Consider the following 27,225-nt stretch of genomic DNA (forward strand, 5'->3'; position numbering starts at 1 on the left):
ACGATTCAAACGATTCATGAAACACGGCTGAGCCATCGATGAAACGTAATTCCAACGCGCAATGTGCGACAAACAACGAAATAATATAAATTAATATCATAAACAACTGGTCAACATCGAGAGGCAAAGATATCCCCTCCATTTATCCACTTCAAAGGTCGTGGAAAATATATATATTCTTATCCACCATAAATATCAACGCTTCGTTAAACGTTATTTATCGTTCCCGTCAATTGTTTCTCCCCCTATCTGTTCAAAGAGATGCATTAATCATCGAAACACACGGTGTCGTTTAAAATTCGGTTTAATGGAATTAGAAAGTCGAGCGGAACTTACGACGCATCACAACAAGACGTAGAGATTATTAATTATAACCGATCAATTACGGCGTGGAATTTGTTCGGTGTGTGATTCGCGTGAGAACAAGGAGTAAAAGGATTCCGTAATGAATCTCGCGGTGAAAATTGCGAAATTTCAATTACAGTGATCGACCCCTTGTTATGATTTTACTTTAGTAGGTAGGACGTGGTTAAGTGAGGTGGAAGCTGCGTTGAAAATAAAACGTCGAAAGGTCTTGATACGCCTTTAATCATCGAGAATGATGATGGCGCATGACTGTCCCAACGCTGCGATGAGAGATGTTTCTCCCGCGGTAATGATCATTCCTTTCGCATCAGGAAGCGTAAAATTAGCTCCCGGGATCGCGTTGACGAACGAAGGATACAATTTGTTCGACAGGGGGGGGATTGGATTATTCCAAAGGGGGGGTTAGGTTGGAGGAAACCTAACCACATTGGATAAATTGTAAGGATTATATGTGAAATCATTTTAAACGATTTTGTAGAAATCATCAGACACTTTAGATAAATTGAGAACGAAGTGGGATTAGGTACTTATCTGCACGATAAATCTGTTGTAAAGCTAGATTGAAACTTTTCTTTTTTTTTTTTATCGGGTATCAATATCTGGAAGAGATTTAATATAATTTGACGTGTATAACGCGTGTAGTTTTTTCCCTTTTTTACTTTATTTCGATCGTACTCACGTTTAATATTAAATTCTAGAATCTAGTTTTTTTGTTTCGTAAAAATATATCACGAGTGTCAAGTTTCGTACAAACTTTCGTTAAATTCTCTTAAAATCTTATGGAACGCGAAGTTTATTTTGCTTTCAACCGGTGTAATTGAAAATCAATTAAAATACCTGGAGATTATCCCAGCAATAGGAAGCCACGGTAAATCTCGGCTCATTAACTTTTTTTTTCCCCGTTATTGAGCTCGAGACAAGCTTAAAAATAAAGCACTAGGCCAATTTCAATCGCCGAGCCACATCGACGACGAATAATGACATACGACTATCCTAACGACGTGAAAGATTATTTCAGTCCAATAATGATCGTTCCTTCCGCGTATGCCGCATAAGGAAGCACGGAATTAGCTCCAAGACTGTATTAACGCGTGGAGAAAGAGAGGGGAGGGAAGGAACATCATTAATTCTTGCAAATTTTATCGGCGCGAGATCGTCGCCCGAGATAAGGAAACTTCACACGTCGTATGATTTAAGAGGTAGCTGTCATGGTCACGAATGATTTCGAGTTTTCTAGCCACGATATAATTATGCTCCTTAAGTGAACTTCTCGTGTACAAGATCCATCCGCGCGATAAGCTCTTGAACCTTTGGCCATTTTTTCCCAATCGGCTCGAGTTCCTCATCAACCGGCTGGAATCTGAAGATCGTTACCGATAATATAACAGTATTCCATAGTTAACAACGTTATGCAATCGAAATTTTTCACCGAGCGACCCCTGCCTCCCTTCGGGAACCTATTGTCCGTTTAAACCTTGACCCAACCGATTTCTAATCGAATCGTCCGTGCTGTTCGTGTACCTATGATCCGTCCAGGAGTCGAAACAAATCGATAATATAACGGTACTCTAACGACGTTATCCAATTCTTAACAAGAAACAACTTCTGCTTCCTCTCTATAATAAAAAAAACTATCTAAAATCTCTATCTAAAGATTACAAGAACACAAGTACTTATCTTGTCTTTAATTTGCACGTTTATGACTGAATTAGATCGAAATGAGACGATGATATTCCAAGATTAACAACAAATCCATGATTTTTCAATGAAACGACGTGCCCTTTCCTTAAAGACACCATCGTTCACCTAAGCGTCGACCTGACTCGATTTCGTTAAAGGCAATTAATGGAAATTAAACCGATCATTTAACAGTATTCCATAGTCGACAGTGATTTGCAATCGAAATTTTTCACCAAACGATCCCCGTTTCCCTTAGGGAGGCTATTGTCCGTTTGAACCTTGACCCAACCGATTTCTAATCGAATCGTCTGTTGTTCGTGTACCGATGATCCAGGAATCGAAACAAATCGATAATATAATGGTATTCTAATGATGTTATCCAATTCTTAACAAGAAACAACTTCTGCTTCCTCTCTATAATAAAAAAAACTATCTAAAATCTTTACCTAAAGATTACAAGAACACAAGAACACACTATTTGTCTTGTCTTTAATTTACATGTTATACACGATTGAATTAGATCAAAACAAGTCGATGATATTCCAAGATTAACAACAAATCCATGATTTTTCAACGAAACGACGCTTCTCTTAAAGACACGTGTCCGTCCAGGAGTCGAAACAAATCAATAATATAACTCTAACAACGTTATCCAATTCTTAACAAGAAACAACTTCTGCTTCCTCTCTATAATAATAAAAACTATTTAAAATCTTTACCTAAAAATTACAAGAACACACTATTTATCTTGTCTTTAATTTACACATTTATAATTGAATTAGATCAAAACAAGTCGATGATATAACAGTATTTCAATTAACAACAAATCTATAATTTTTCAACGAAACAACTTCCCTTCGTTGACACCATCGTTCACCTAAGCGTCGACCTGTCTCGATTTCAAAGAGCAAGCCCATCCCGTTGAAGGCGATTAATGTAAATTAAACCGATCATTTAACAGTATTCCATAGTCGGCAGTGGCTTGCGATCGAAATTTTTCACCCAACGACCCCCGTTTCCCTTAGGGAGACTATTGTCCGTTTGAACCTTGACCCAACCGATTTCTAAGAAACGCGTCCATCGCTTTGGATCGATTGATACCGCGTATTACGTGCGATTGATGGTTCGCCTGTCCGAGGGGGTAAAACAAACGGATCGTTACGACAGCCTAGTGGCAGCTGTAGAAAGAAGAATGCGGCGGGCGGGGAGGAGGGAAGGGACAACAACAAGGGGCATACCGCCTCGTTAACTCGCCGTTCCACATCATTTGCTCGCGCGGGTGGGGGCGAGGCACGGAGCAATATCGCTTTATTAGAAAGTAATAACAGTCCCCCCCGGTCGAAAGAAAGAGAAAATTTATATCCGTTAATCCAGGAAAGATGCGGCGCATCGAGATATATCACCGAGTCGTGTACACCCTGACACCCAGCCAGCCCAGGAGAACGAGGGGAGAGAGAGAGAGAACCCGTTCCATTCGTACCACGATCTCGTCCAGCCGATTCTACAGATCACGCGAGCTAACCTCATTTCCTCCCAGAGACTTGTCCAAGTAACGAGAGGCCTGGATCTACGAATGGCCGCCGCTACGTGCCCCCTCGTACACAGGAAATTACAATTCGTGGAACAAGAATCTGGGTACAAGAAGAAGCGTTGCAACGCGTGGATAACACCCTTAATCGGTGTACCTATCACGTGTAACGCGTTTTGAAATGGTATAAACGGTGAAGAAACGGGAGCGTGACGTTTTAATTATTGCCGTGTATACATGCGGTTTGAATATAGATAAATCGAATTGAAACGTTACACGTACAAGATTCCAAAGGTACGCGTTTCTATTTCTTCTTAAATAATAATCGTGAGAACGAAGCAACAGATATGGATGCATATGGAAGATTGATATAGATCAGAGCCAAAGATGGAACAATTAAATGTATTAACAGAATAACAGAGAACGAACAAAGTAAGAAAACCTAAATTTACATCTTGTTTCCAAGAATGGAGGAATGATAAAAGAGACTAAGTTTAACATCATCATGCTATCGATGATTTATCGTATTCGACAATACGATAAGATAGATAAGAGCAGCGTCACGTTTCCTTTTTTAAGGATAATCAACTTTGTTGCATTGTTGCGGCGAAGGATTTTAAGAAAATCCCTTCTTATAAAATGGCGGATGTAGCTCGTTCCTGGGGGACCGTTGCGGCTGATTCTCATTGCGCGGAACAAAGAAACGTGTATTTATCGTGTATAACTATGGAACTGGGTTTTCCCAGGCTACAAATGAGTCCGATTTTTTCTTTCTCTCTCTCTTTCTTCTTCTTCCTCGCCGGTAACGTTACTCGTTAATAATATCCGTTGTTTTTAACTCGAGCACGGGGAATTGAACGAAGGAAATGGTGGATTATTAACGCATAGAATGGTTGATTAAAACTTAAAAAAAAAAGAAAGAGATGGAATCGGTTGTTTGAGAGTCGTCGAGATTAACGCGTGTGTAAGGTTCATTGTGGAAGCGTGTTAAAAGTGGGACAAACGGATGGATTATTTGGTGAGAAATAATAATTCAACAGGGGAGAAGGAGGGAGGGAAGGATAGCAAAAATTAACACAAGAGAGTCCTTCTTTCCGGGAGGAAATGGCCGCCGGTGAAGAAATTTCTCGTAGAGTAGAGGAGAATACTCTTCTCCTTTAAATAAACATGTTGAATTGAGACAAAAACGAGGAGGGAGGAGAGGACGATTCTTACGAAAATAATCCCTCTCTCGGTCGATCTTCCTTTTTTCTTCGCGTATGGCTAATTATAAAACGTTGAAAAGAAAAATAAAATTTCAAGATTTCTTTATATTCCCTCCCCCGTTAAAGTTAAAGAAAATTAATTTAATTTTCACAGGACGTTCTCAATTTTTCTACATAAATTGCGAAGTGGAAATAAGGGGAAAATGTTACCTAAAAAATTTCATTTCTCTATGGAAATATATATAATTAATTAATAGGAAAATCAAAGGTGTATCGATATTTCATCTTCATTTGTAGCCGTCGTGTAATTTTATTAACCTTGAAGAAAAACGAGGATGCGAGGAAGACTCGGCTGGGCCTGAAAGGGCTGGCAAAAGGATTCGCCCTCGTCTCTAGCCAGGAATTTGGCAAAAGTCGGGTTTTCCGGTATGTCTGTCACGTAGCCAAGCCACGGTACGAGAGCTCTTCCATTTCACAACCGGTTTGAATGAAATTGGAAGCATTTCTCAGCCGCCACATTCGCTCCTCTGTGTGTAGACACCGGTATAACCGTACAATATACAAGGTATTCCGTGACACACGAGCTATACTTTGACCCGTCCGTTTACGAATCGAAAGTAGCGTAATTTTTCGAATTTTCTTATTCAATCCTTCTTCCCTTTAATTAGAAGAAATTAGAAAAATCCAACAATTAAAATTTCTTCGAGCAGAAGAAGAGCACAAAAATTGTTATTCCAATATTCACAATATTTCCAAAACATTCTCATAATAATAAATAAAATAGGAGGATCCACTTTTTCCAGATTAAATTCCCAAGATAAAAGCGTTACAATCGGCGATCCATTTTTACCATTTTACCCTCCGAGAGATCATGCCGGAAGCCAGGGCCGATTCAGTTCACGACAATTCAGTCCGTCCACGTTTTACGCGAGTTCCATCATCGTTCTCGAGACTCGAAGAAACACGTCGCATGTATATATATATATATATACACACACACACCTATCCAGGTTAAGCAGAGAAAGAGCAGATGCCACGGCGGATACGCGTTTCTTTCCCCCGCGCGTTTTACTGACCTTCGCTCCCTCCCCCTTGACACGGAGTTAATAAAGTTCCGCTCGTTCTTCGAGCCAAAGAAAGAAGAACAGCTTTTAAATGAAGCTGTACGCGGGACGAAGCATATTTTAATGTCTTACTTCGCCTCCCACCACCCCGATAATGTACGTGCCCGGTGTGCAAATACGAGGATGAACTTGGGTAACGCGCCACCACCACCATTGGAAAACCAGTTCCTATGGCGGAGGAGCACACGCGCGTGCCGTCTCGAACGTTGGAGGAGGCCGATCCCTCCTCGATGGTGGAGGCGAGGGGGAGGAGATTGGAGAAGGTGTCCATTGGAGGTCATTTCGACGGGAATTAATTCACCTTCGTGGCATAGGTTAATCCCTTGTAATTGGAATATTTTTGCATTTCGAGGAGGGAGAAGGGATTGTAATTGATGATAATTCCTTCGAGAGGCGAGAGGCAATAAGGAGGAGAGGGGTTATAAAACTTGGCGTGCCTGAGATACAGTGAGAAATTCTTACGGATTCTCGTGGTGTGTTGATCTTCTGTCAAGTATTGATCGTGATATAATATAAAATGACGAGGAATTTTTGTTTCTGAATCTTTTGAAACGGAATGTAATTATAAATTGCGTGTAGAATGGACGTGATCACGAAGAGTGTATCGAAAAATATGGAGAGAATCATCGTATCCTGTATAATTTATTGTTACTTTAATCAAAGTAGGGAAGGAAAATGTAAATAATTATAATGGACAGCCTCGTATTATCGAAGTTGTTCGACACTCGAGGGGATGAAGAGAAAGAGAGAAAGAGAGATGGTTAAAGGAGAGAAGGAAAAACGAAAAATAGGGGGAATAGAAGTGTGTTATTTATCGAAATACTTTGCTATGGGAACGACAAAACAGCGTTTACCAATGGGATGTTTCTCATCCCATAATTCCGTGTAATTGCTGTTATACGAGTTTACTTAATAAAGAATGAGAGGAGAAAAAAAAATAGAGAGAAAGAAAAGAGGCAGGAAAGAAAAAAAATTAGAGTGCAGCTGTTGTAAGAACCAGTTTCAAGCGATCTTCTATTACGCATATTGCATGCGACGAGCAAACGTTCCACGTGTTATGCGATACTACTTGCGCTCTGTTCTGCGGCTTTTTTTATCAACACGCGAGCAGCCGTTCGATCGAAGCCAATTTCATAGAATGCCACGCAATTTACAGGACACTTTGTCCGGAGACGCATCCAGAGGATAAATTTATCGTTCCATTCGAGGATACTCGATCGAGAGTATCGAAATTTTATTTACTCTTGCGATAGATATCTTGGAGATTGTTTTAAAACACGATCATAGTGTCTCTTGTATTTAATAAGCAATGAAAATGACACATGGAAGACGAAATAATAAAACTGATGATCTAATGCCAATTCTACGAATAATAAATCTATGTTGCCTACCGAAGAAGCTATTTGACACAGCTGTTGACGTATTATCTTAATGATGAATAACGGCACAGAAATTCCTCGTGTGACTTGCAAATCTTCCGGAAGTACAGAATTTTTGCCCCCCTTCGATTGTTTCCACATATTTCTCGACCCGTTTTAAACTATCGTTAAAATTCCTAACCTTCCCCGTTTCAAAAATTAAATTCGAAAGATTTCGAAATTATACAAAATCCAAAAATCTATAGATAAGGGATAAACTCGAATATATAAAATCCATATTCCAATTTCTCTTTCAGATACTTCTCTCGCACTTCGACGCGTTCAAATTCCCTAGCTCGGAGGTGGTACAGTTCCGGGCCCTGGTCACGCCTTGCATGCCCACCTGCGAGCCGGTGCAGTGCGATCAAGAGGAGGCGACCGGCGAGCTTCGGTCCGTCATCTCGTACGGGAAGCGGCGTCGCCGCCGCTCGGCCGGCTCCCAGACCCGCGAGGACCTGCTTCTCGTCCAGTCGATCCAGATCACGGACAAGTTCGGGTTCGAGCACGACAGCAAGGCGTCGAACGCGAGCTCGGCCAGCAGGGACACGGTGTTCGTCGAGAGCGAGGACATATCGTCAACCATGGGCATGTGCATCAACCTGGGCGAGGCGATCGTCGCGGGGACCGTGTTCCTCGTCGCGCAGATCGCCATCATAGCCGCGTGGACGTTCACCTGGCAGAGACGTAGGCAGATGCTCAAGCATCAAGAGGCGCTCTCGGTCTCGGTCTCGGTCCCGGGGATGCACTCCGTCCCAGGACGCACCGACAGCCTCTGTAAGTTGTACGACACGGGATATTCAGCGCGCCGTTTCTGAGCAGCACACATTTTTTCCTTCCCTCCGGATCTCTTTCGAATAACTCCCTCCGAAATATTGTTTCCTCGAGAGAATTCTCTTTGGGTTTTTTTATATTCGAACATTATTTTATAAGGAAGTGGAAGTTGAGAGGAGGAATCGAATGGATCGATTGGAGGAATTTTCTTCTTTCGCGCATCATCGAGTTCTATTATCCGGATGAAAATGAATCTTCTCTTTCACCTTTTTTTTTATAAGAATCATCCGCGTGCATCTCTTTCTCTTCATTTACAGGGGAGGGATAAAAACGATCGATCCTCGAGCGGGAGGAGGTGGCTCCTGGCTAATAAATTGGGTTTAATTGGGTTCGATGGTCGCGGGGAACATTTGTTGGGGAAAAAGAAGGGGAAAATCTTTCGATAACACCTGCAATTTCAATTAACGAACACTGGCGTGTAAAAAAGGGGAGGAAAGGGAATTATTTCTTCTCCCCGGATTCGCGAAAATCGGATGATGCATCGCCAACACCTTTCTTGCACTTCCAGTCGAACATTTTCTCCTCTCCCCAACTCGATTACATTCATATTCCCCAAAACAAACTTGTTGCAAATTGACTCGTAAAGGATCACAGATTCACAGAAAACTCTTATCCAGAACCCTTAATCAGAAGGAGATTGTTCTCGATCGATATCATCCCCTCGTGAACCAAACTCTCGTCGTTAATCTCTCTCCAATTTTTCTTGCGACGTTCGTCTCCCCTCATCATTCGATCTACCCCTACGCGAGATCAGAAGGGATATAAAAGGGGGTGGAAATAAGGCGAAGCGTGGACGAGGCGTGGTTCCGGACTGGGCGTGATGGAGGTCGACGTGTACTTGCTGGATACGGACTCTAATTAGCATTGGGAATCGAGCATGATTATGCAGATGCTCCGAGTGGGGATATCAACAGGAGGGAGGGTTGCGATGGGCGTCAAGGGGTTGGCGGAAGGTTAATTGCCTCTTGCGGCGTCTCGGGGTTAAGCTAAGCTTCGCGCTCTCGGAGGAGTCGAGGGGTGGGGAGAGGCTGGGTTGAGGTGGAAACGAGAAACGGCGCTGGGATCGCGTCAAGGTTAGATACCTAGGGATCGTATAACCTAACATCCCTCTATCCTCGACTTAACCTTAGCCACCAGATTTCCTCGGCCCTTCCTCGGCGGTGGCGTTTGCTTAATTTACATCGCGACACGTGAGCTTATCAATCTGAGACGACTCTCGCTCCGCTTGCTGCGAGCTTCGTGGCTAATCAACGGGATAAAGTCTTTGAAGTCGCGGATAGAAGTAGACGCGTGTAAACAGGGATTATTAATATCGTGATGAGAGAGAGAGAGAGGAGGGAGGTGAATGAACTTGTACATTGTTGATTAATGTCGTTGAAATATTGAAATTGATCTAAATGATATAAAATAATTGGCCAAAGGTCTACTTGTAACTATATGAAATGGGAATTGTTTTTCATTAGTTTTTCTATTTAATTTAATTTAATTTGATTCAAAAAAGTATAAAATTAATTTATGGAAAATTATTCGATTTTCAAAAAGTTGTTTCAAAATGCATAAATACATTGATAGATATGTAGTTAATAGTCGCGTGGCGCTAGTGTCGCTTCATTGGTCGATATAGCGTTAAGAATAATTGAAAACGCATTGATTGGTTTGAAAAAGACACGAAATCTTTCGATACAATTCCAATGTAAGTTTCCAAATTACGAAAATTCGATGACTGTTCATCACTGGTCGAGGATGAAACGTTTAGAAATTGTGTATTTCGAAATTTTCGAAATATTAGTTCGAAGATTCAAATATATATCCGGAAAGTTATAACTGGATCTTAACTTGGAAATATAGAGGGGACACGAGCGATATAATGATTCGAATTTACACGAAGTATTAACGTAACATAAGTCTTATTTAGCAAAATTAAGCAATTTTTATGCTAAATGAAACTGAAACCGAACAATAAGACAGATGGTTCCATGACGAGGATGAGCGATACCGAAAGGGTTGGATAAATTTAAATCGGTTAGGGTCGCGTTCCTGCGGGACTCCATCGATTCGGGGAAAAGGAGAGGAGGGTTAATTGAGAAACTTGAAAATTTGAATACGCTCGCCAAGACAAATGGTGAGGGGCGAGCGAAAGAGGAAGATAAAGGCGGGGCAAAGTGTGAGTCCTCGATTAGCATGGGGACGTTTGCGTTTCAGTTAAACTTCTGGGGATCTCCCCTCTGTTCGACATTTGTCTATCGTCGGCAAACACGCCTATCTCTCTCTCTCTTATCACGATATATCATTCGTTCTCTTTTTTTTTTCACTTTCAAATTTTATTATCAAAAAGTTCTTCAAGAAATTGAACTTCCCTTTAAGAAGAATCAGAATCGTCTGGTTGCACGTTTGCAACAATAGACTCTTTCGATCGTCGCTCGATTCTGCGGGTATAATTTTCTAGTAACGGGAAAGGACAACGCGTCGCGCCTCCCTCCCTTGTTCTCCATCGGTAATTCGACGACCGACAACTCGAGTTACTGACAAGCCGCGCAAAAAAAAAAAAAAAGAAAGAAAGAAAGAAAGGAAAAAGAGAAGGAAGAACGAGCGACAATGAAACCGGTGAAAAAAATGTCACCAACCGAGAAGATATCGAGGTAAACGTTGAAAGGACGCGCGCTTTAATTATTGGTACTAATTGCCGTGGAGATTGCTAGGCTTTCTCTCACTTCGCACAATGGGGACGCGAGGCTAAATGGGATTTCTCTTTTGAGTCGAATGGCATTGATTGAAAACTATAGGATACCTACGTAGTGTGACGTTAGTTTCCCCTCTCCAAAACCATTAGACCACGTTAACCGGAGCCCTATTGTCGGAGAACACGCGCTCCTCTCCTCCCGCTTCGCCGACTATATATATATATATATACATACATACATACATACACTGTGCTTACTATTTTACTAAAAAAAAAAAAAAAAAAAAAAAAAAAAAAAAAAAAAAAAGGAATAATCAATAATAACAATGTATACACGAACGACGAGATAAGAGATCGCCAATTACGGTGCCTGAACACGCGTTTAACAAACGCGACATTATTCTATTCTCTCTCTCTCTCTCTTTTTTTTTCATTTTACACTTACTAGCTAAGGATTTTTCTTTTTTTTTTTTCGCTAAACGCTGACGTAGTATATCCAATTTGCTTGTGGTGAGAGGGTAGAGCCAATTTTTTTTTTTTTTTTTTTTTTTTTTTCACTCAAACTCCGTTCGAACGACTTGAACGAACGGATATAGGAATTGCGGGACGCGAACGCGTATGCGCACGAAGTGCGTGCGTGACTCGCCGCTCGCGATGTTTTTAGAGGTATCATCCTAACACAGATATACACACACACACACACATATATGTACGAGAGCATACGAGATGGCGCATGAAGAATTTCGTTCTCTCTCGCCTGACGATGAGGGAAAAGGATTCGAGACAATTGCAATTCGCGATGCTCCAAGTCGCGGGTACACAGTCATCGTGTTTCTCGTGGACAAAGTCGAGGGGGTTTGAGATTTTCTCGCGCCATCTTGTAGAAGAAACAGCATTATTTTCTTTTTTTTTTTTTTTTTATATATTCATTGTAGCTCTGTATAACCGATACATAGAAACGACGATCGAGCACTTTTCATCGACTTGATCGAACCGAATTATTTTTTGCCGATGATTTTTTTTCTTTTTCTTTTTTTTTTCTTTTGTCGAATTACTCGGTCTAATACAAGTTTGATCCAAGTCAATGGAAATTGTTCCCACAATTGAAACAATGTAACGTCGATTTATATAAGTGTACTCCCTTTAATCGTATATTTTTATTTTTTTTTTTTTTTTACTTTGTTTTATCATATACGCGTATACGATGGAAGTAAAAAATCGTGCAGATATACGACAAACACATATATATGTATTCGTCATTTGATTATTTACGTAATTAAGATTAAGATTAACACGCGGCCTGCTTGCGAGCAAGGTGCAGAAGCCGGCGTGAAACGAAATAATATTAGGCTCGAGGACGACCCCTCTCTCGAATGATGAAAATGGCGCCAAGAGAATCTACTTGCGCGTAAACACCGGCAACACGCCTTGGACTCGGTCTTAACTTTCGTGAGTTAAGAAGTTTGTCTTCCCTCCTCCCTTCTCTTTTCTTTTTTTCCTCCCTTCTTTCGCCTTGTTCTTCTTAACGAGCCTTATAATATCCCCCTCCCCAGCCTTCTTCTTATCGGCGAGTGTTTACAAGTCGGTGCAGAGACGTCGGTGCTTGTCCTCGAGCCTGAGGTGCGCGCCTATTCCGTCGTAAGCTCGAAAAAGCTCGAGTCTGTTCTGTACCCTGACAAGCGTGCATGTTTTCTCCGCACCTTTTCTTTTTTTCCTCTCTCTCCTTCCTCTCATTATTCGTCCTCTTTCTTCGTCCCCCCCCTTTCCCTGACCCTGATAATTTTCGATTACGCGATCACGTACAGAGCTTACCCGGCTAAATCGAGCGATATTCTCATTTTATTTTTTTCTTTTTTTTTTTTAAATAACAACGCGCACCAATCATGATGGCTTATTTATTTTTTACGTTTAACGTATAACGCTCTTCAAGAATACTCGTATCTTGTCACGTTTATCATTTTTTTATTATTATTATTATTATTATTATTATTCTAATTATTATTATCTTTTCTTCTTTTTCTTCTTCTTCTTTTTTTTTTTTTTTTTTAGATTTCTATCCTTTCGCCTTATGCGTATCTGGCAATACGATCTAGTTTTTTTTTTTTTTTAACAATGTCTTTATTCGAACGCGGTATACGACGAAAAGAATCGTAATAATGTAGGAGACGAGCATGTATGAGAATGTAATTTCCCGTATCCGTCCAATAGAGGAATGAATTTCGAATTTTGCGTACCCGCGTCCGAGCAACTCTGCGAATATAATTTTTTTTCCTTTTTTTTTTTTTTATACATATATAAATATATATATATATACATACACAAGATATCAAGACGTCACACTTTGGCTATAAACTTCGTATATGTCAGTACCGTAATACACACGATGTACATAGCATATATGGTACAGAGAAAATAAACTCATTTTATAAGGAACCAAGTCTTTCTTTCTTTCACTTATCCATTTATCCATTGACAATCTGTCAAACCTCCTTTCTCCCTTTTTTTTGATCATTTTTATGTAATAAGACTAATGGAGAGAAATAAAGTTATAATGAACTTATAATTTCGTTCAAAGCATCATTTTTTCTTTTTTTTTTTTACAAAAACTAATATTTATTTTCAAGTATTGATGCAGAAAGAGTAGAAATGCATTTTAATGACATAACAATTTCTAGAAAAGAGAGAATTCTTCCTAGATTTAACATAATATAGTATAATATTATTATGTAGTTATGAGAAACAAATGGCCGATCTTACGCGTCGGCAATGACCAGGTTAATCTGCAGTCTAAGTAGGTCTCTCCTGGTAGGTAAGTTGGGAGGGGGGGAGAGACAGTTACAAACCATTTGGAATCACTAGAAACGTTACATGGAGGATAAGCGGCCATTCAGACAAGGCCTGTGAAACGAATCGTGCATCCCTAACGACAGTAGTTTGGCTCACGTACGTATCAATCAACGTATTATTATGCTAAATATAACCGTGGCCCGCCTGTAAACGTGGTGAATTTTCGTGCGGGATGCAAAGTTCATCGATTCGAAAATGCCGGTTCTCAGACGAGACGTTACTCGAATATTTTTGCCCTTATTGACCATGATTCTCCACAGCTGTGATGGATATCAATTGCTTCAATTGTCACACAATATTTCTGTTTTATTCAACGTAGAATATTTTCAATTTTTAAATTTTCCTAATATCTAAGGTTAGAATAGATGGAAGATTGCAAAATTGAAAAAAAAAAAAATTGATCAGAAACTTTACATGGAACAAGATGGCGAGGTAACAGGTGATTCCCAAAATTTCGCGCTTCGTCGAAATCAAGCGTTATTTCAACGACAATGGACACTGGTTCATCGATGAACAATCATTATATTAGCCGCGAATGCTTTGAACCAACAAGTATGCCCTCAATTATGTGACTTGAAATTGGAATTTGCGCCTACCTAAGCAAAGCAAATTACATTGAGCGTTCGTCGACGAGTGTACGTGTGTACGTTAGATCGATGCTTTTGCATTATACATTGATCGAGCAACGAGCCACCTTCCGACAGTGGAATGGCCTGTCAATCGTGGGGACAGTGGGGAGGGGGGCCAATTAAAATCATAGTTCGAGCGCGAAAAAATGAACGATCAGTCACGATATCCATCGTTGCACCAGAGAGAGAGAGAGAGAGAGAAGTATTTGAAGAATAATAAAAATGTTTGTATCAGGAAAGTGAACCATCACGTAAGTATCCCAAGATCACGGATTTCCAGCATCCGTTAGCCGCAGTTACGTTCAATCAGCGTGGGAATCGTGACCCTGAGAGAACAATTTATGAGCTGGATACCGTGGCAAAGTCAACCTTTGCTTGACGTGAAAAATCAAGGAATGCTAATGGACCTGCCTTATCCTTTGATACCTAACCCCTTTCAGACACTGCTGACCGATCGCCTCGTTTAACGAACCATTAAACGATCCGGTGTCAAGAAGAAGTCTGTGGCCAAACAACACACCTTTTGTACTCCCTTTAGAAATATTCAGGAATTCGAATTTAAATTTACAAACTGATTTTAAACTCTTTTTTTAGAGTTACACTTTTTTTTCTTAAAAAGGGAGAATTATAACAGAGTACATAATATCCAAAATCTATCACGTTCGAAGATATCCCACATTTGCTTGAAACAATCTACGTATTGAACAAGTTTTAACAATCCCATAACAACAAGGAAGAATAATACACACCCTCCATAACTTTCTTCTACTCTCCTCTATAATAATATCTCCTATAATATCCTCTAATCTGGAGCATTGTTACGTTTCCTGTGGCGACGCATAGGTTACTTCCTTCTTTGAAAATAGGATCGCCCGTTATCTTAGACCGAATAAAGTGGCGGATTATCGCGTGGAGGCATTCGGATCGAAGGGCTGGCGGGCGCAACTTATCGTGCATTAAACAAGAGCCTCCCCAACCCGGTTGGGAACGATTCGGCGAGTCCATTCGACGGGTCGGCTATGTTAATGAACTGGATCGAGATAATGGCGCGCGGTGTTCGCAGTTTACGGGTACGGTAAACGCGGCAGGAAGTGCCAGGCGATGGCTACTGGTGACAGAACATGGTCCCGCGATATCGACCCGTGAACCGAGATTTCTCTATTCGTATACCGCGAGAAACGTTTCTAGATAGGGAATACCGGAGGGCGATATCGTTTCTCAGATATGTGTGTGTGTATACATGTGTACAAATGGAGAGTTTTAGAGATGCGCGTTTCGAGAAGGAGAATTTTGCGATAAGGGGGAAGATAAAAAGAGACTCCTTTGATAAATTTATTCGACGATAGTTTTAGATAAGATGGTTGGTAACGTGATTTGAAAAAGTTTTTTCAAATCAAATCATCTTATTAAGATCGATCTTTCCCCTGTTTTATTCAGAACGTGAATTTCGAGCGATAAAATGGAGTGTTTCTTTGGTTCTTGTTTGCGATAATTAACAATGCAGCGAGTACTTGGGAAAATAAAAGTTTCGAAAACAAAAGCGTTCCGAGACTTTGTTGTTGTTTTTTCACATTTGGAAATATAACACCTCTCTCGACACCGTTTAAATATACATTGGACAAACAAACATGTTGAATTTTTGTTTGCGTTAATGAAAACTCCGTCCGGAAGAAGAGTAATTATAAAAAAAATAAAGAAGATATACAATTGCACAAACATTTTACGTAAATCGAAACGAATTATTAAATAAGAAGTACAAACAGTTTCTTCTTAAAAATTTAAAATCTGGAAAATCATCTTTCATTCGTTACAAAAAAAAACACGTAATTCGATCAGGAACGCTCGTTTCATTCGTCAAACGTTCGTCAAACACGATCGATCCCCGAGGAACGAAACAACACCACGCACGATATATATATATAAATCTGAGCAAGAAATTGGAGGGCAGTTTCTATTAGAGGAAGAATAATATCTCGAGGGAGTGTAATAAGCGAGCGATGGATCATCAGTCATCGGTACGCATTATCCCCTATAAGGGGAAGCCACCTATAAGATATCAAGTTCCATTTGTCAAAAGTGGAAAACGGTCGAGATCGGAGGAGATGTCTCGAGAAATTATCCGCCCGGATCCAGGCAAATTCCGGCCAATCTGTCGAATTATCCGACATTAACCGCTCCCGGGTTATCGATCCCACCCACCCTCCTCCCCTCGATTTCGATGCTCACGTTCGTTACCAGTCCGAGAGTCCAAGCTTCCTTCCCCATCTTGAAATTATTTTCAACGACCGATCCCTCCTTCTTCTCCTCTCCCTTCTCCTTCGATGAAAGGACGGCAACGTTTCACGGATTAAAGTAGACAGTAATGACATAGGACTCTCCTCCATTACTCTTTCCTTCGGTGCAATCCATTTTCCCGGCTGAGAATAAAATCAAAAGGAGAGGGAATAATCATATGCGATGAACGGATTCGAGTAGAATCGGTTTAAAAAAGAAGACTTTGTTTAACCGAAGAGTATTATTTTATTATTATTTAATTCTTACGTCTCTTTTTTTTTTGTATTTGATAGATCGTTAAAGCTGTAAAATCTTCATAATTATTTCGTATTATTTTGATCCTTTCGTTACGATTTATGCAAGAATGAAGATTGGAAATCAATTTCATTCGAATCAAGTTGGAAAATTAATTCGTGTGTATTTTATGAAAAATTGTACAAGATGGATGATGATAGTTTAAGAAGAGACAATTCGATGTGAATATAGACAGTTGAGAATTCTCGTTAACCAAAGAGTATTATTTTATTATTATTTAATTCTTACGTCTCTTTTTTTTTTGTATTTGATAGATCGTTGAAGTGATGCTGTAAAATCTTCACGATAATTATTTTGTATTATTTTGATTCTTTCGTTACGATTTATGAATTGGAAATCAATTTCATTCGAATCAAGTATATCGAGTTGGAAAATTAATTCGTGTGTATTTTATGAAAAATTGTATAAGATGGATGATGATAGTTTAAGAAGAGACAATTCGATGTGAATATAGACAGTTGAGAATCGTGAATGGAATAAGCTGTAACGATGAATCATCATCTTATTCGAAGGAGGAAAAGAGAAGAGTGATAAAGAAAAAATTGTGTAATCTACATCTTGTTTGTTTCCCCCTCCTTCTCCTCGTGGATAAAATTCAACGATCGATTTAATTTTATTCCCCCATTGTTTACGAAGTGACTGTAAACTGTAATTTCGTCTGACAGTAAATTCGATCCAATCATGGCTAGATTGAATTACTACGTCCTCGCTGTCGCATCATTTTGCAACCGGCCTCGATATATACAATACACAACTCCTCGAATGAATGTTGGAAAATTGGATTTCGCGTTCATCGTATCATAAACTTTCCAAACTGTATGAATGAACAATAATAAATCAGGATATCAGAGAGAGAGAGAGAGGAGCGATCGTAAAATTGAATGCCGAGCGTATACACGATTAATAACGCAAAAGTATTTACAATTACATCTTGTTAACCATTGAACCGAATATCGTAAATTTGTCCAATAACAGTTTTTTCAATCTCATCATCGAAAAAGAGATATTATAAAAAAATTAAACGTTCATTTCATAGCAGCACAATTAAAGAAAAGACATTTTCGAATAGCCCCTCTCAATTATCATCCCCCCTCCCTCCTTTCTTTATAAAACTTAGAAGTAAGATAACAAAGCCAAAGATAACAAGGTAACTCATCATCGATAATCATAATATTTCCCTTCCATTATTATCGAGGGGAGGGGGGAGAAGAGTCACCAGAGAGAATAAATCTATATTTCATTCCAATAAAACCAACGATATAACCTCGAATATCACCAAGAGCATGCTGATTCAGCCCCTACTTATCCAATTATTACCATCTATATACGAAATACTTAATCCAATTTTCCAAGGCAACAAAGTGTATATGTATATGCATCGACAAGGAGAGCGGCCAAGATTCGGCTGGAAGGGTGGGTAAAGGTAAGGGGGTCGAGTGGATGACTGACTGGAATGACTGGGTGGGGTTAGTGTCGCCTGTGACTTGAGGAGAAAGGCGAGAGAAAAGGAAAGGGACGGTTGGATCGATGGAAGGAAAAAGGAAGAGCCTGTGTGGTATATGAAAGACGGCTGGAAGAGGAAAATAAAGCGAGCAGGGGGGGAGAGGGAGAGAGATAGATAGTTGCGAAGACGGAAGAAGCGCACATTCCCGGGGGGCGGCCGAGCATACCGCAGGATAGGAGCAACTTTCCGCTTCGATCTGCTCGGTTATATCGGGGCGAACGCGTGGTGTCACGTAAACCCAAAAGAAAACACCTCCTCGCCTTTCTTCTTTTCGGGCTTTCGAGCTCCCGTTCAGCCAGTTACACTGGCTATCCATCCAGTATTTTCCACTTGCATTCTTCCGTGGCCAATAGCTGGCATCGTTCACGCCATCCCTGTATATATATATATAGTTGGACGAGGATGGAGAATAAAAAGGGATCGATGAAGAATCGTGAAAATTCTTGGCCTTCTGCTTTTGATACCTCGATCGAGGTTTAAATATTCGTTACGATGCAATAGAAATATGAAATTACACGTAAGATTCGTAGAGGATCGAAGAGAATTTTAATATTGGAGAGGAAGGATGGGTCGAAATGGTTCACCCACGTGTAAATATTTCCCGTTGTTCGCAACCAACTTATTAGGTTTTCTTCTTTAATTAGAGGCTGGAGAAAACATAACGCTGAAACGGAAGGTTGAAATCCAAACGGTTTTCTCATTTCAAGGTTCGTGAATCTCCAGGAATAGCACGGACCTCTCTCTCTCTCTCTCTTCTCCTCTTCCTCCACATCCAAACGTCTGCTTTCGCCCAACAGGCGTCGTTCCAACAGCCAATCCGTCCGACTTCTCGCTACACTGGCGAGCTTCAAGTATCCTCCGAGTTTCAACCATGCGATCCTTATTCAAAAAGGTTTCCCGCGTGTTCACTGGCTGGGAACAGTTCCGTCGGATTTCGTGCCATCCTCTTGGATTACCACGATGGAATAATATAAGCACTTTTCTAACTAAACGACCTCCGCTTTATCCGGAATCCTGTTTATCCTCCTTGTATTCGATCGAACGAGATTAATTTCATCGATGAACAAGGAATCAGATCCGACTGGATGATATTTTCGTTGAATTTCGTTTCGATATTAATGCGATTAGATGCTGGAAAAATGTACTTGAAAACTATAGTTTCTACAGTTCCTCTTATCTTCATTATCGATGCAACGATTAAGAAAATACAAAAGCTCGATCATACTATTTTATACAGCTTTATAACAACTGATGGATATTTAAGACAGTATTTTCAATTAAATATGTCGAGAAAGAAACTGTTTATAAAGTATTCGTTTGAGATAATTCATTCCAAAATACACCTACACTTATATTTAAAAATTTTCGCAACAAAAATTCATTAATTCACCGAAAGGAAATAACGTAATCGACGTTCGTTCGAATTTCTCGCACACGAGGAGAGACGCCCAATCAATTTCTCGAAGAAACTTCCCTATAAAGCCGGTGTTGTCTACGTGCGATGGAAATAATAACGTTATTAAAAGCCAGTTTCTCCCCCCTCGTGCGTACGGGTCAAGATCCAATTATCCTAATGGGTCGGAGAAATTGGCGAAATTATATTACCGTTTACCGAAACGGGTCTGCCGTTTATATATATATACACTTCTGATCGGCCAACTTTCAACAAAATCACCCCTCTATCTTTCCCCTCCTCCCTTCAGCGTGCAATTTCTGTTATCGATAACGAAAGCCGCGTCAATTATGAATGTATTATCATCCACCTCCGCGAGGAAGTCGTAAAAAAGGGTTTCCGGCATGATTACGAGATACAGTCGGCTCGATTAAAATGGCCGATTGCCGCGAATTACCGCCGCTTAAACCATTTCCTCCCCCTTCCAATTCTTCCCATCCCCGTATCTCTTATCTATCCATGTATATATGGTGTTCAACGCGTGTTGGTTTTTTTTTTACCAATATCCAACCTGGTTGGCTGATAAAACGTGGGGCTAACGAGCTACGAAACTTTTGTTTCTCGCGCCGCAATTTAGCAAAGTTAAACTTCCCAATTATTTGCGCGCGCCACTTGACCACTTGTTCGTTTTCAAAAGGGTTGAATTCGGTATTATTACATAAGGAAGACGCGATTAATTACTCGAAGCTTTTTTTCGTTCGGGGTTGAAAGAATTTTTCCGAAGCGAAAGCTTGCCCCCCCTCGATGATTTCCCACGGGATGCTAATCCTATTGTGGACGGCCAACTTTTTGCAGGATAACCTTCAACTAAGTTAATACACTTCTAACTGGTTGGTCGCGTTGAAAAATATCCATGGGAAACATTCGGATTTTCATTGTCGAAGAACGAGTGTTGTTGAGAAGAAGAAGAAGAGAAAAGAAAAGAAAGGAGAGGAGGCTCAATTATTTGGAATAAAAATAATTAAATTTTTCTATATATATTATTTACGATAATGAATTACGATTTTTTATTTTAAAATTATACTTGCTTTTCGTGATTATTAATTTTTGGAATATAATAAGAAAGATATCAAAAGAGATTATCCAGATGTTGGAAAAAGTAATGATCTTTAAAATGGATAATTTCTGTTCGAAATAATGAGATACGTATCTCCGTTTGTCCATGCTCTTTGCTTTTGCTGCATGGGACGAGTGGTGAATAATGAAACGTTAGCTTCGTTTAAAATATCGTTCCTCTTTACTGAATTATTATTTTCGATCATCCCTCTTCTTATCCGAGCTTATTCTGCGGGGGGAAAAAAAGTTATTTTAACTTGAATCAATAATAACGAAGCAAATAACAACACATTTGTTTTAATGAAAGGATTGGCTTTTGATAATTTATCAGATAAAATTTAATACCAACAGTTTGGCATTTTCCCACACGAGTCCACGGTGTCTGTGAACGATAATAGAATGGAGGACGGGGGGAGGGTTAACCAGATATAATCCTTCGAATTGCTTGTAAAACTCAATTTAACAACGTAAACGTGATTCTGTTAGACGAGGAGCGTGTCGCTTTAAACGAGTTGCGAGTTATGATCGTGGCAAGTTCACGCTTCTTCGCGACGTGGTCCTTCCCTCGAACAGCGAATTATGCAAATACGGGAACAGTCGACTGTCTACCGCGACAGCCATTTCTCTTTTCCTATTTTTCAACCGGATTGTTTGCAGCCGGAAGCTTCTCAACTTGTTTACGATGTTCATGAAACAGAGGAACGCTTTCGAGCCATGATAGGGAAAACAAGATCTTCAAAATATATATATATGAAATATAGTGGACAACTTTGGTTTCCTGTTTATGCATCTGTTTAAAAGTTAACAAGATACTTGTATGTTTATGAAAATTGGGACAATTTTTAATACAATTAACATTAATAAATAATATTTTCTTTTATTGTATATTTTAATTATTTATTACTATATTTTAATTTCAGTTTAACAACTTTGAACAAGAGTTTTATGCACATTTTAAGATATTGAATTAATTATTCTTGTTTTGTTATAAAATTTTTGATAAAACAATCAGTGCAAATAAAAAATTGTTCGTTTATTTGTGTTTATACAGAATATATTTTGGAAATATTAAAACATCCTGTATAAATTTACTGTTATAAAATATTCGTATAATCTAATAATGTAAAAGTAATTAAAGTTGAAATATATGGATTGATTTATCATAATGCTATTCCGGATATATCATATCATTATATATATACGTACTTATATTTAATTATCATTTGTTTAATTCGATGTTTTGTAACTAATTGTATGATAAGCAAATAATTTTGAATAATTGCTATTTATTTTAACTTAATTTGTCATCACGCGCAAAATAATTAATACACTTAATTATTCATAATATAATCAAATTAATGTGCAAATTAAAATATATCCTGATTATATATTATTATAATAACGTTTAACGATACTTTACTATATTTATTTATACCAATTTTAAAATTCAAATTAAATTTATATCATCGAATAATTTCAAAATTGCCCACTTTTCCACTTCAAAATTAAGATCTTTCCAATATGTAACAACCTCGATATACAAAGAAAAATAATAAATCCAATTGTTTCTCCAATCCACAACCAACCAGCGAATCAAATTAAAGAACGCGACACAAAGTATTTAATTACAAATCATTCCAAATTTAACATCCAATTTCCGCGACATTAACACATTAAATGACATTCGAACGAAACAATCGGAAATTACAACTTAATTAATCGACATTCCCGATCAAAATAAAAAAAAAGAAATCCAATTACCCAACGCAAAGCATACCCTTACGCATTTACCTCTTCGACAATAACCACCATAAATCGAATTAATTCACCCTCCAATTCTTAAAAGAACTAAGAAATCAAGGGAATCAATCTAAGAATCAATCGAGGAATACACGAAAGAAAAGAGGAAAAAATTCCTGTCATCTTATATTCTCTCCACGATTTTTAATAAATGATTTGAAAAAGAAATATCCTTCGTTAAGAATAATGCAATTTCCACGAGCCTGGTCGAAACGCAATAATGATATATCGAACGATAACATTCCGATTCACGGATGAGGGGGTGTTGTATCTGGCGTATCATCCAGAAAGGGTCACGTGGCGGAGGAGAGAGAGAGGGAGAGGGCGGTTGAAAACTGGGGAGCTCCCCGGTAAACGTGGCAAGCGGCAATGCAGCATAACGACACAGCCAAATGGTTCGACCATTACCGCGCCAATATTACCTGCTCAACTGAATTATTGTGTCGAGCGGCCGCGCGAAATATCTGGCATCGATATTGAATCGGTGGCGGTCGCCGCGAGACCGGCCTCGTGAAGGGAATTCGGGTGAATGACGAGGATGAGAACACGTTTGACGGAAGGGAAAAAAAAAGGAAAGAAAGAAAGGGAATTTTTTTACGAGAATGAATCTCTCGTCACAAAAGCTCGAATATTTAATAATAATTCTCTATAAATTCGAGCGGATTAATCGTTCGATCTTCTATTTAAAATAATTACGGTGTTCCAGAGATTGAAATTCGAACGAATATTTTCCCTAATTGCTCTTTCTAGTTCGAAGCTGACGATCTCTTTGGAAATTAGTTGTAATGATATAAATTGTTAGGAATATAAATGTGAAAATATTGTAATTTTAAAAGGATCTATAATAATATCTTCCATTTTTAATAGTTTCCCAAAAATATATCCTATATTTCAATATCCATTTTCTCTTCCTCTCAAACGAAACTCGAGCGGAAAAGCAAAATTCATTTTCTCTGAGAAAATATTTTCGTATCAACGAAAATATCAACTCATTACGATATAACTCTGCAAGATTGTACCAAATTAAATTTCTTTCTCCCAATTTGACAATTTGAATAAAACGAAGCTTAATATTTCACATCAGCACGCGAAAAAAAAAAAGATTCACTTTCCCGTATTGCAAAGAACAGCAAAATCAGCTGACTGGGAGGATAGTTGAACAAACACGTGCGGGATATGGGCATCGTTCTCGAGTGTGGATCGAAATTGAATCGAGAGGATCAATTTGGTAAGTTAATTACGCGTTTTGTTCCAGACGAGACTCCTACCGTGTCTCAATTATCCGATTTCGTTCAGGCTTCTCTTCTGGCTGGGCCAGTTCTCAAATCGTGCAGTTTATCGGCCATCAACCTAACTGTTAATCGTCAGTCGTTCGATCATCGAATTCATTTTGCTCGCCTCGATTGATTAAAAAGGGTCGCCAACACTTCCTCTAGGGCGGATGCATTATCAACCGTTTCGATCGTCCATCTGCGAGACGGTAATTTATTCATAAGATTGCGAAGGATGGAATCATCAGGGTACAGGATGCTTCCTCTCTTTATTCTACGGCTTTTAAAATTTTCCAAGCTGCTTCGAGGGATTAAATATAAATTTACTCTTTTAGAGAGGATTTTTTTTAGTTTTTTTGATCAATTTGAATTTTGTATGTATCTCTGAAGTATTATTGTTTGATAAAAAATAAAATTTAGGATTTTTTTTTTTTCTTAATCTCATTATCCTGTAAGATTCCTGGTGTAATGAAAAATCAAGCATTTCATGCATTGCAAATTTACATGTTGTATTGTGGAGAATATTTATACGATGTTCGTTTGAAATATTATCATTATTCGAACAAAACTGTAAATTTCAAATTAAAATATAATTAAAAATACTTTGATTATTTTATGAATTTTATTTATAATATATATTTTAAATATTTTTTGCCACAGACAAGATACAAGTTATTTATATCTATAGATCCATGTATATTTTTAGTAATACATAATTAAGATTGTTATTAATAGCCTATAAACATAGAAATTTTATTAGAGATGTAAAACATGTATGTTGTGTATGTACTTGTATATACTTTGAACGTAATTAAGAATAATTCGAGTTTAATTGCAATTTCGCAGACTAAATTTTTTTTTTTTGATAGCAATAATTTGCTAATAACTTCTGATGACGAATTTAAAAATAAATTCCTAATAAAGATAACATACATCCTGCATATAATTGAACAATTCGTTCCATTGAAATTAATTATGTAATTATGTAGTAATATTATATGTTATTACCATTTAATATTTAGTAGATATTTTAAGAAAACATAAATTATCAATAAATTAATATGTAATTAAAATTCAATTTTTTATTACGTAACAGTATATATATATATAACGTTTGCAAATTATTCTTTGTGGAAACAAATGTATATAATTTCATAGAAATAATTCTTAAACTTTTATTTATTATATTTATAACAAATAATTTTAAGTAAAGTTTCTCTCTTCTTTGTAACTCTTTATAAAGAATTAAAATCCCACTAATTTAATTTAAAATCAAAAATCGAGATGAAAATTATAGGGCAAGTTATCCCTCTTGATCAATCTTATCCCTCAATGGATTACACGATTATTAACTCTTAGAACAGAGTATATAATAATTCTAAATATTTCAAATGCATAGAGACCCCTAAATTAAAAAAAAAACTCTATTGTTACATCAAAGAATCCCAAGAGTTAAGTAACTCATCAAAACTCACCCTTGATTCCAAACCAAATATCCATCACTCCGTATCCAACCCCTCACCCTTCCTCCTCACTCACCGATACGAGGCGTTTTTCACAAATCTCCGATTCAGGGAGGTTTCCCTCTAAAATTTAAACGTTTGAAACCACCCAAATTCCGCCTAAAGCCACCTCTCCCTCTCCCTCCCCCCAATTCCACGGATTTCTGGAACCGAACCTGTCAACTAGCATCAAACTAGCGAAAGAGCAACCGGCACGTACACACCATGATCCATGGGTTCATAAGTAAAACCAGATCCCCTGCAGCCTTCGGGCCGGCTGTTGGCCGGCTAATGCGATTGTTATTACACGTATTATCTGTTCGTGAGTAATCATGTTTCACATTACCGTGGCTCGTTCCTCGATCAAGCTGGAACCTCTGGCCTGGTGGATCAGGGGCGCCCCCTCGTGGGGGCAGCGTGGCCGGTAACGCCCACTCGTACGCAAATCACCGTTCGCAAACATGTGTGCACTCTTTCGACATGTCGGAAACCGAGAGTGATCCGGCACGGTGTAATACACGTGAGCGTGGATCTCTCGCCACGGGGCCCCAACTCGGCTTCGCCCTCGTACGAGCAGTTTCCTGATCGCTCCACGAATAGTTTACATGGCACGGAGGCGTGGTACAGATGTACATACGGAGGGGAGGAGGGGGGCGATCGGAGGAATAACACGATAGGGAATTCATGAAAGGAAAGCAGCGCCACCGCTGATAGAGTGGTTTCGTTACGCGCCGCTAGGAGGCTACAGTTTCGAACGAAGAATGTTCCAATATGGAGGTGTGTAATCGTTTTCGTAAGAAGAAGAAGCGTTGGCCACATTCCTTGGAACGACGATTACGCAAGGTATTAATTCTCTGCGCGAGATTCTCCAGTGATTAATGAACTATCTGCCACCTTGTTGGGACGAGGTTTCGAGTAATGCGTAGGTAGGTACGTTTTATTGCTGGGAAATGTTAGGTTAGTTCGTCGGGTAGTCGATGTTGTGAAACGTAGTTGATTATTGTGAAAAATAATCGAGGGACAAATACGACAAATTGCGATTACATTTTTTAAAATGTAAATTTAATTCGATGCATATTCATCGAAATTTTTTGATATTTATTGTTAACAATTATTGTCACTAGATTAATCAATCACTGGATATCGAAGAAAAATATTTAATAAGAATTTATTTGTATTTTCTATTCGCAAAGTTGTTAATAAAAAAAAGTAATAAAAATTAAGTGAAAAGATTATTTTTATTCCCCATTTATGGTAATAAATAAAATCCAATAATTTTTCTTGTTATATCTCGAATAGCTTTGTTTTTATATATAAAATGATTATATTTAATTCATTTAACTAGAAAATTCTTTTGCAAAAGTTTTATATCAATTTACGTGATAATTATGAATTATATATCTTTTTAAAAATTCATTCAAATGCTCCAAAATAGGTATAAAAGTGAACGGTATTACAACAATTTGATTTCAATTAAATTCAATACGATTGAATTATATTTAATAAAAAGTACATAAATTCATAAATTTAGCAAAGTTATTATATTAAAATAACCGGAATATTCGTGAAAATTATATTAAATACAACTATTTTTTTCAATACGTTTTAATAAAAATATATTTTCCACGATTTTAATAAATAAATTTTTCCATTTTAAATAAATTAAAGTGTACTAGCACTTTTTAAGAAAATATTCTATCACAAAATGAACAAAGTTTAATACATTGATAAAAATATTATAC

The 27,225-nt window shown here is 38.4% G+C and overlaps 2 protein-coding genes across 6 annotated transcripts in view; one reads left to right on the forward strand and one right to left on the reverse strand.

The window, feature by feature from the left end:
* Positions 1–13,265, forward strand: part of LOC413256 — a 206,212-nt gene extending 192,947 nt beyond the window's left edge. For all 3 annotated transcript variants that reach the window (XM_006558824.3, XM_006558825.3, XM_396702.6), the window contains one exon: positions 7,579–13,265. In XM_006558824.3, the coding sequence (XP_006558887.1) occupies positions 7,579–8,136 (558 nt within the window). In that variant the 3' untranslated portion in view covers positions 8,137–13,265. The remainder of the gene's footprint in view (positions 1–7,578) is intronic.
* The window catches only part of LOC725024 (autophagy-related protein 16-1), a 572,103-nt gene that overhangs the window by 323,438 nt on the left and 221,440 nt on the right, over positions 1–27,225 (reverse strand). The gene's annotated exons all lie outside the window — the stretch shown is intronic.

Source organism: Apis mellifera, linkage group LG9, assembly GCF_003254395.2.
Source record: "Apis mellifera strain DH4 linkage group LG9, Amel_HAv3.1, whole genome shotgun sequence".
NCBI classification, from domain to species: domain Eukaryota; kingdom Metazoa; phylum Arthropoda; class Insecta; order Hymenoptera; family Apidae; genus Apis; species Apis mellifera.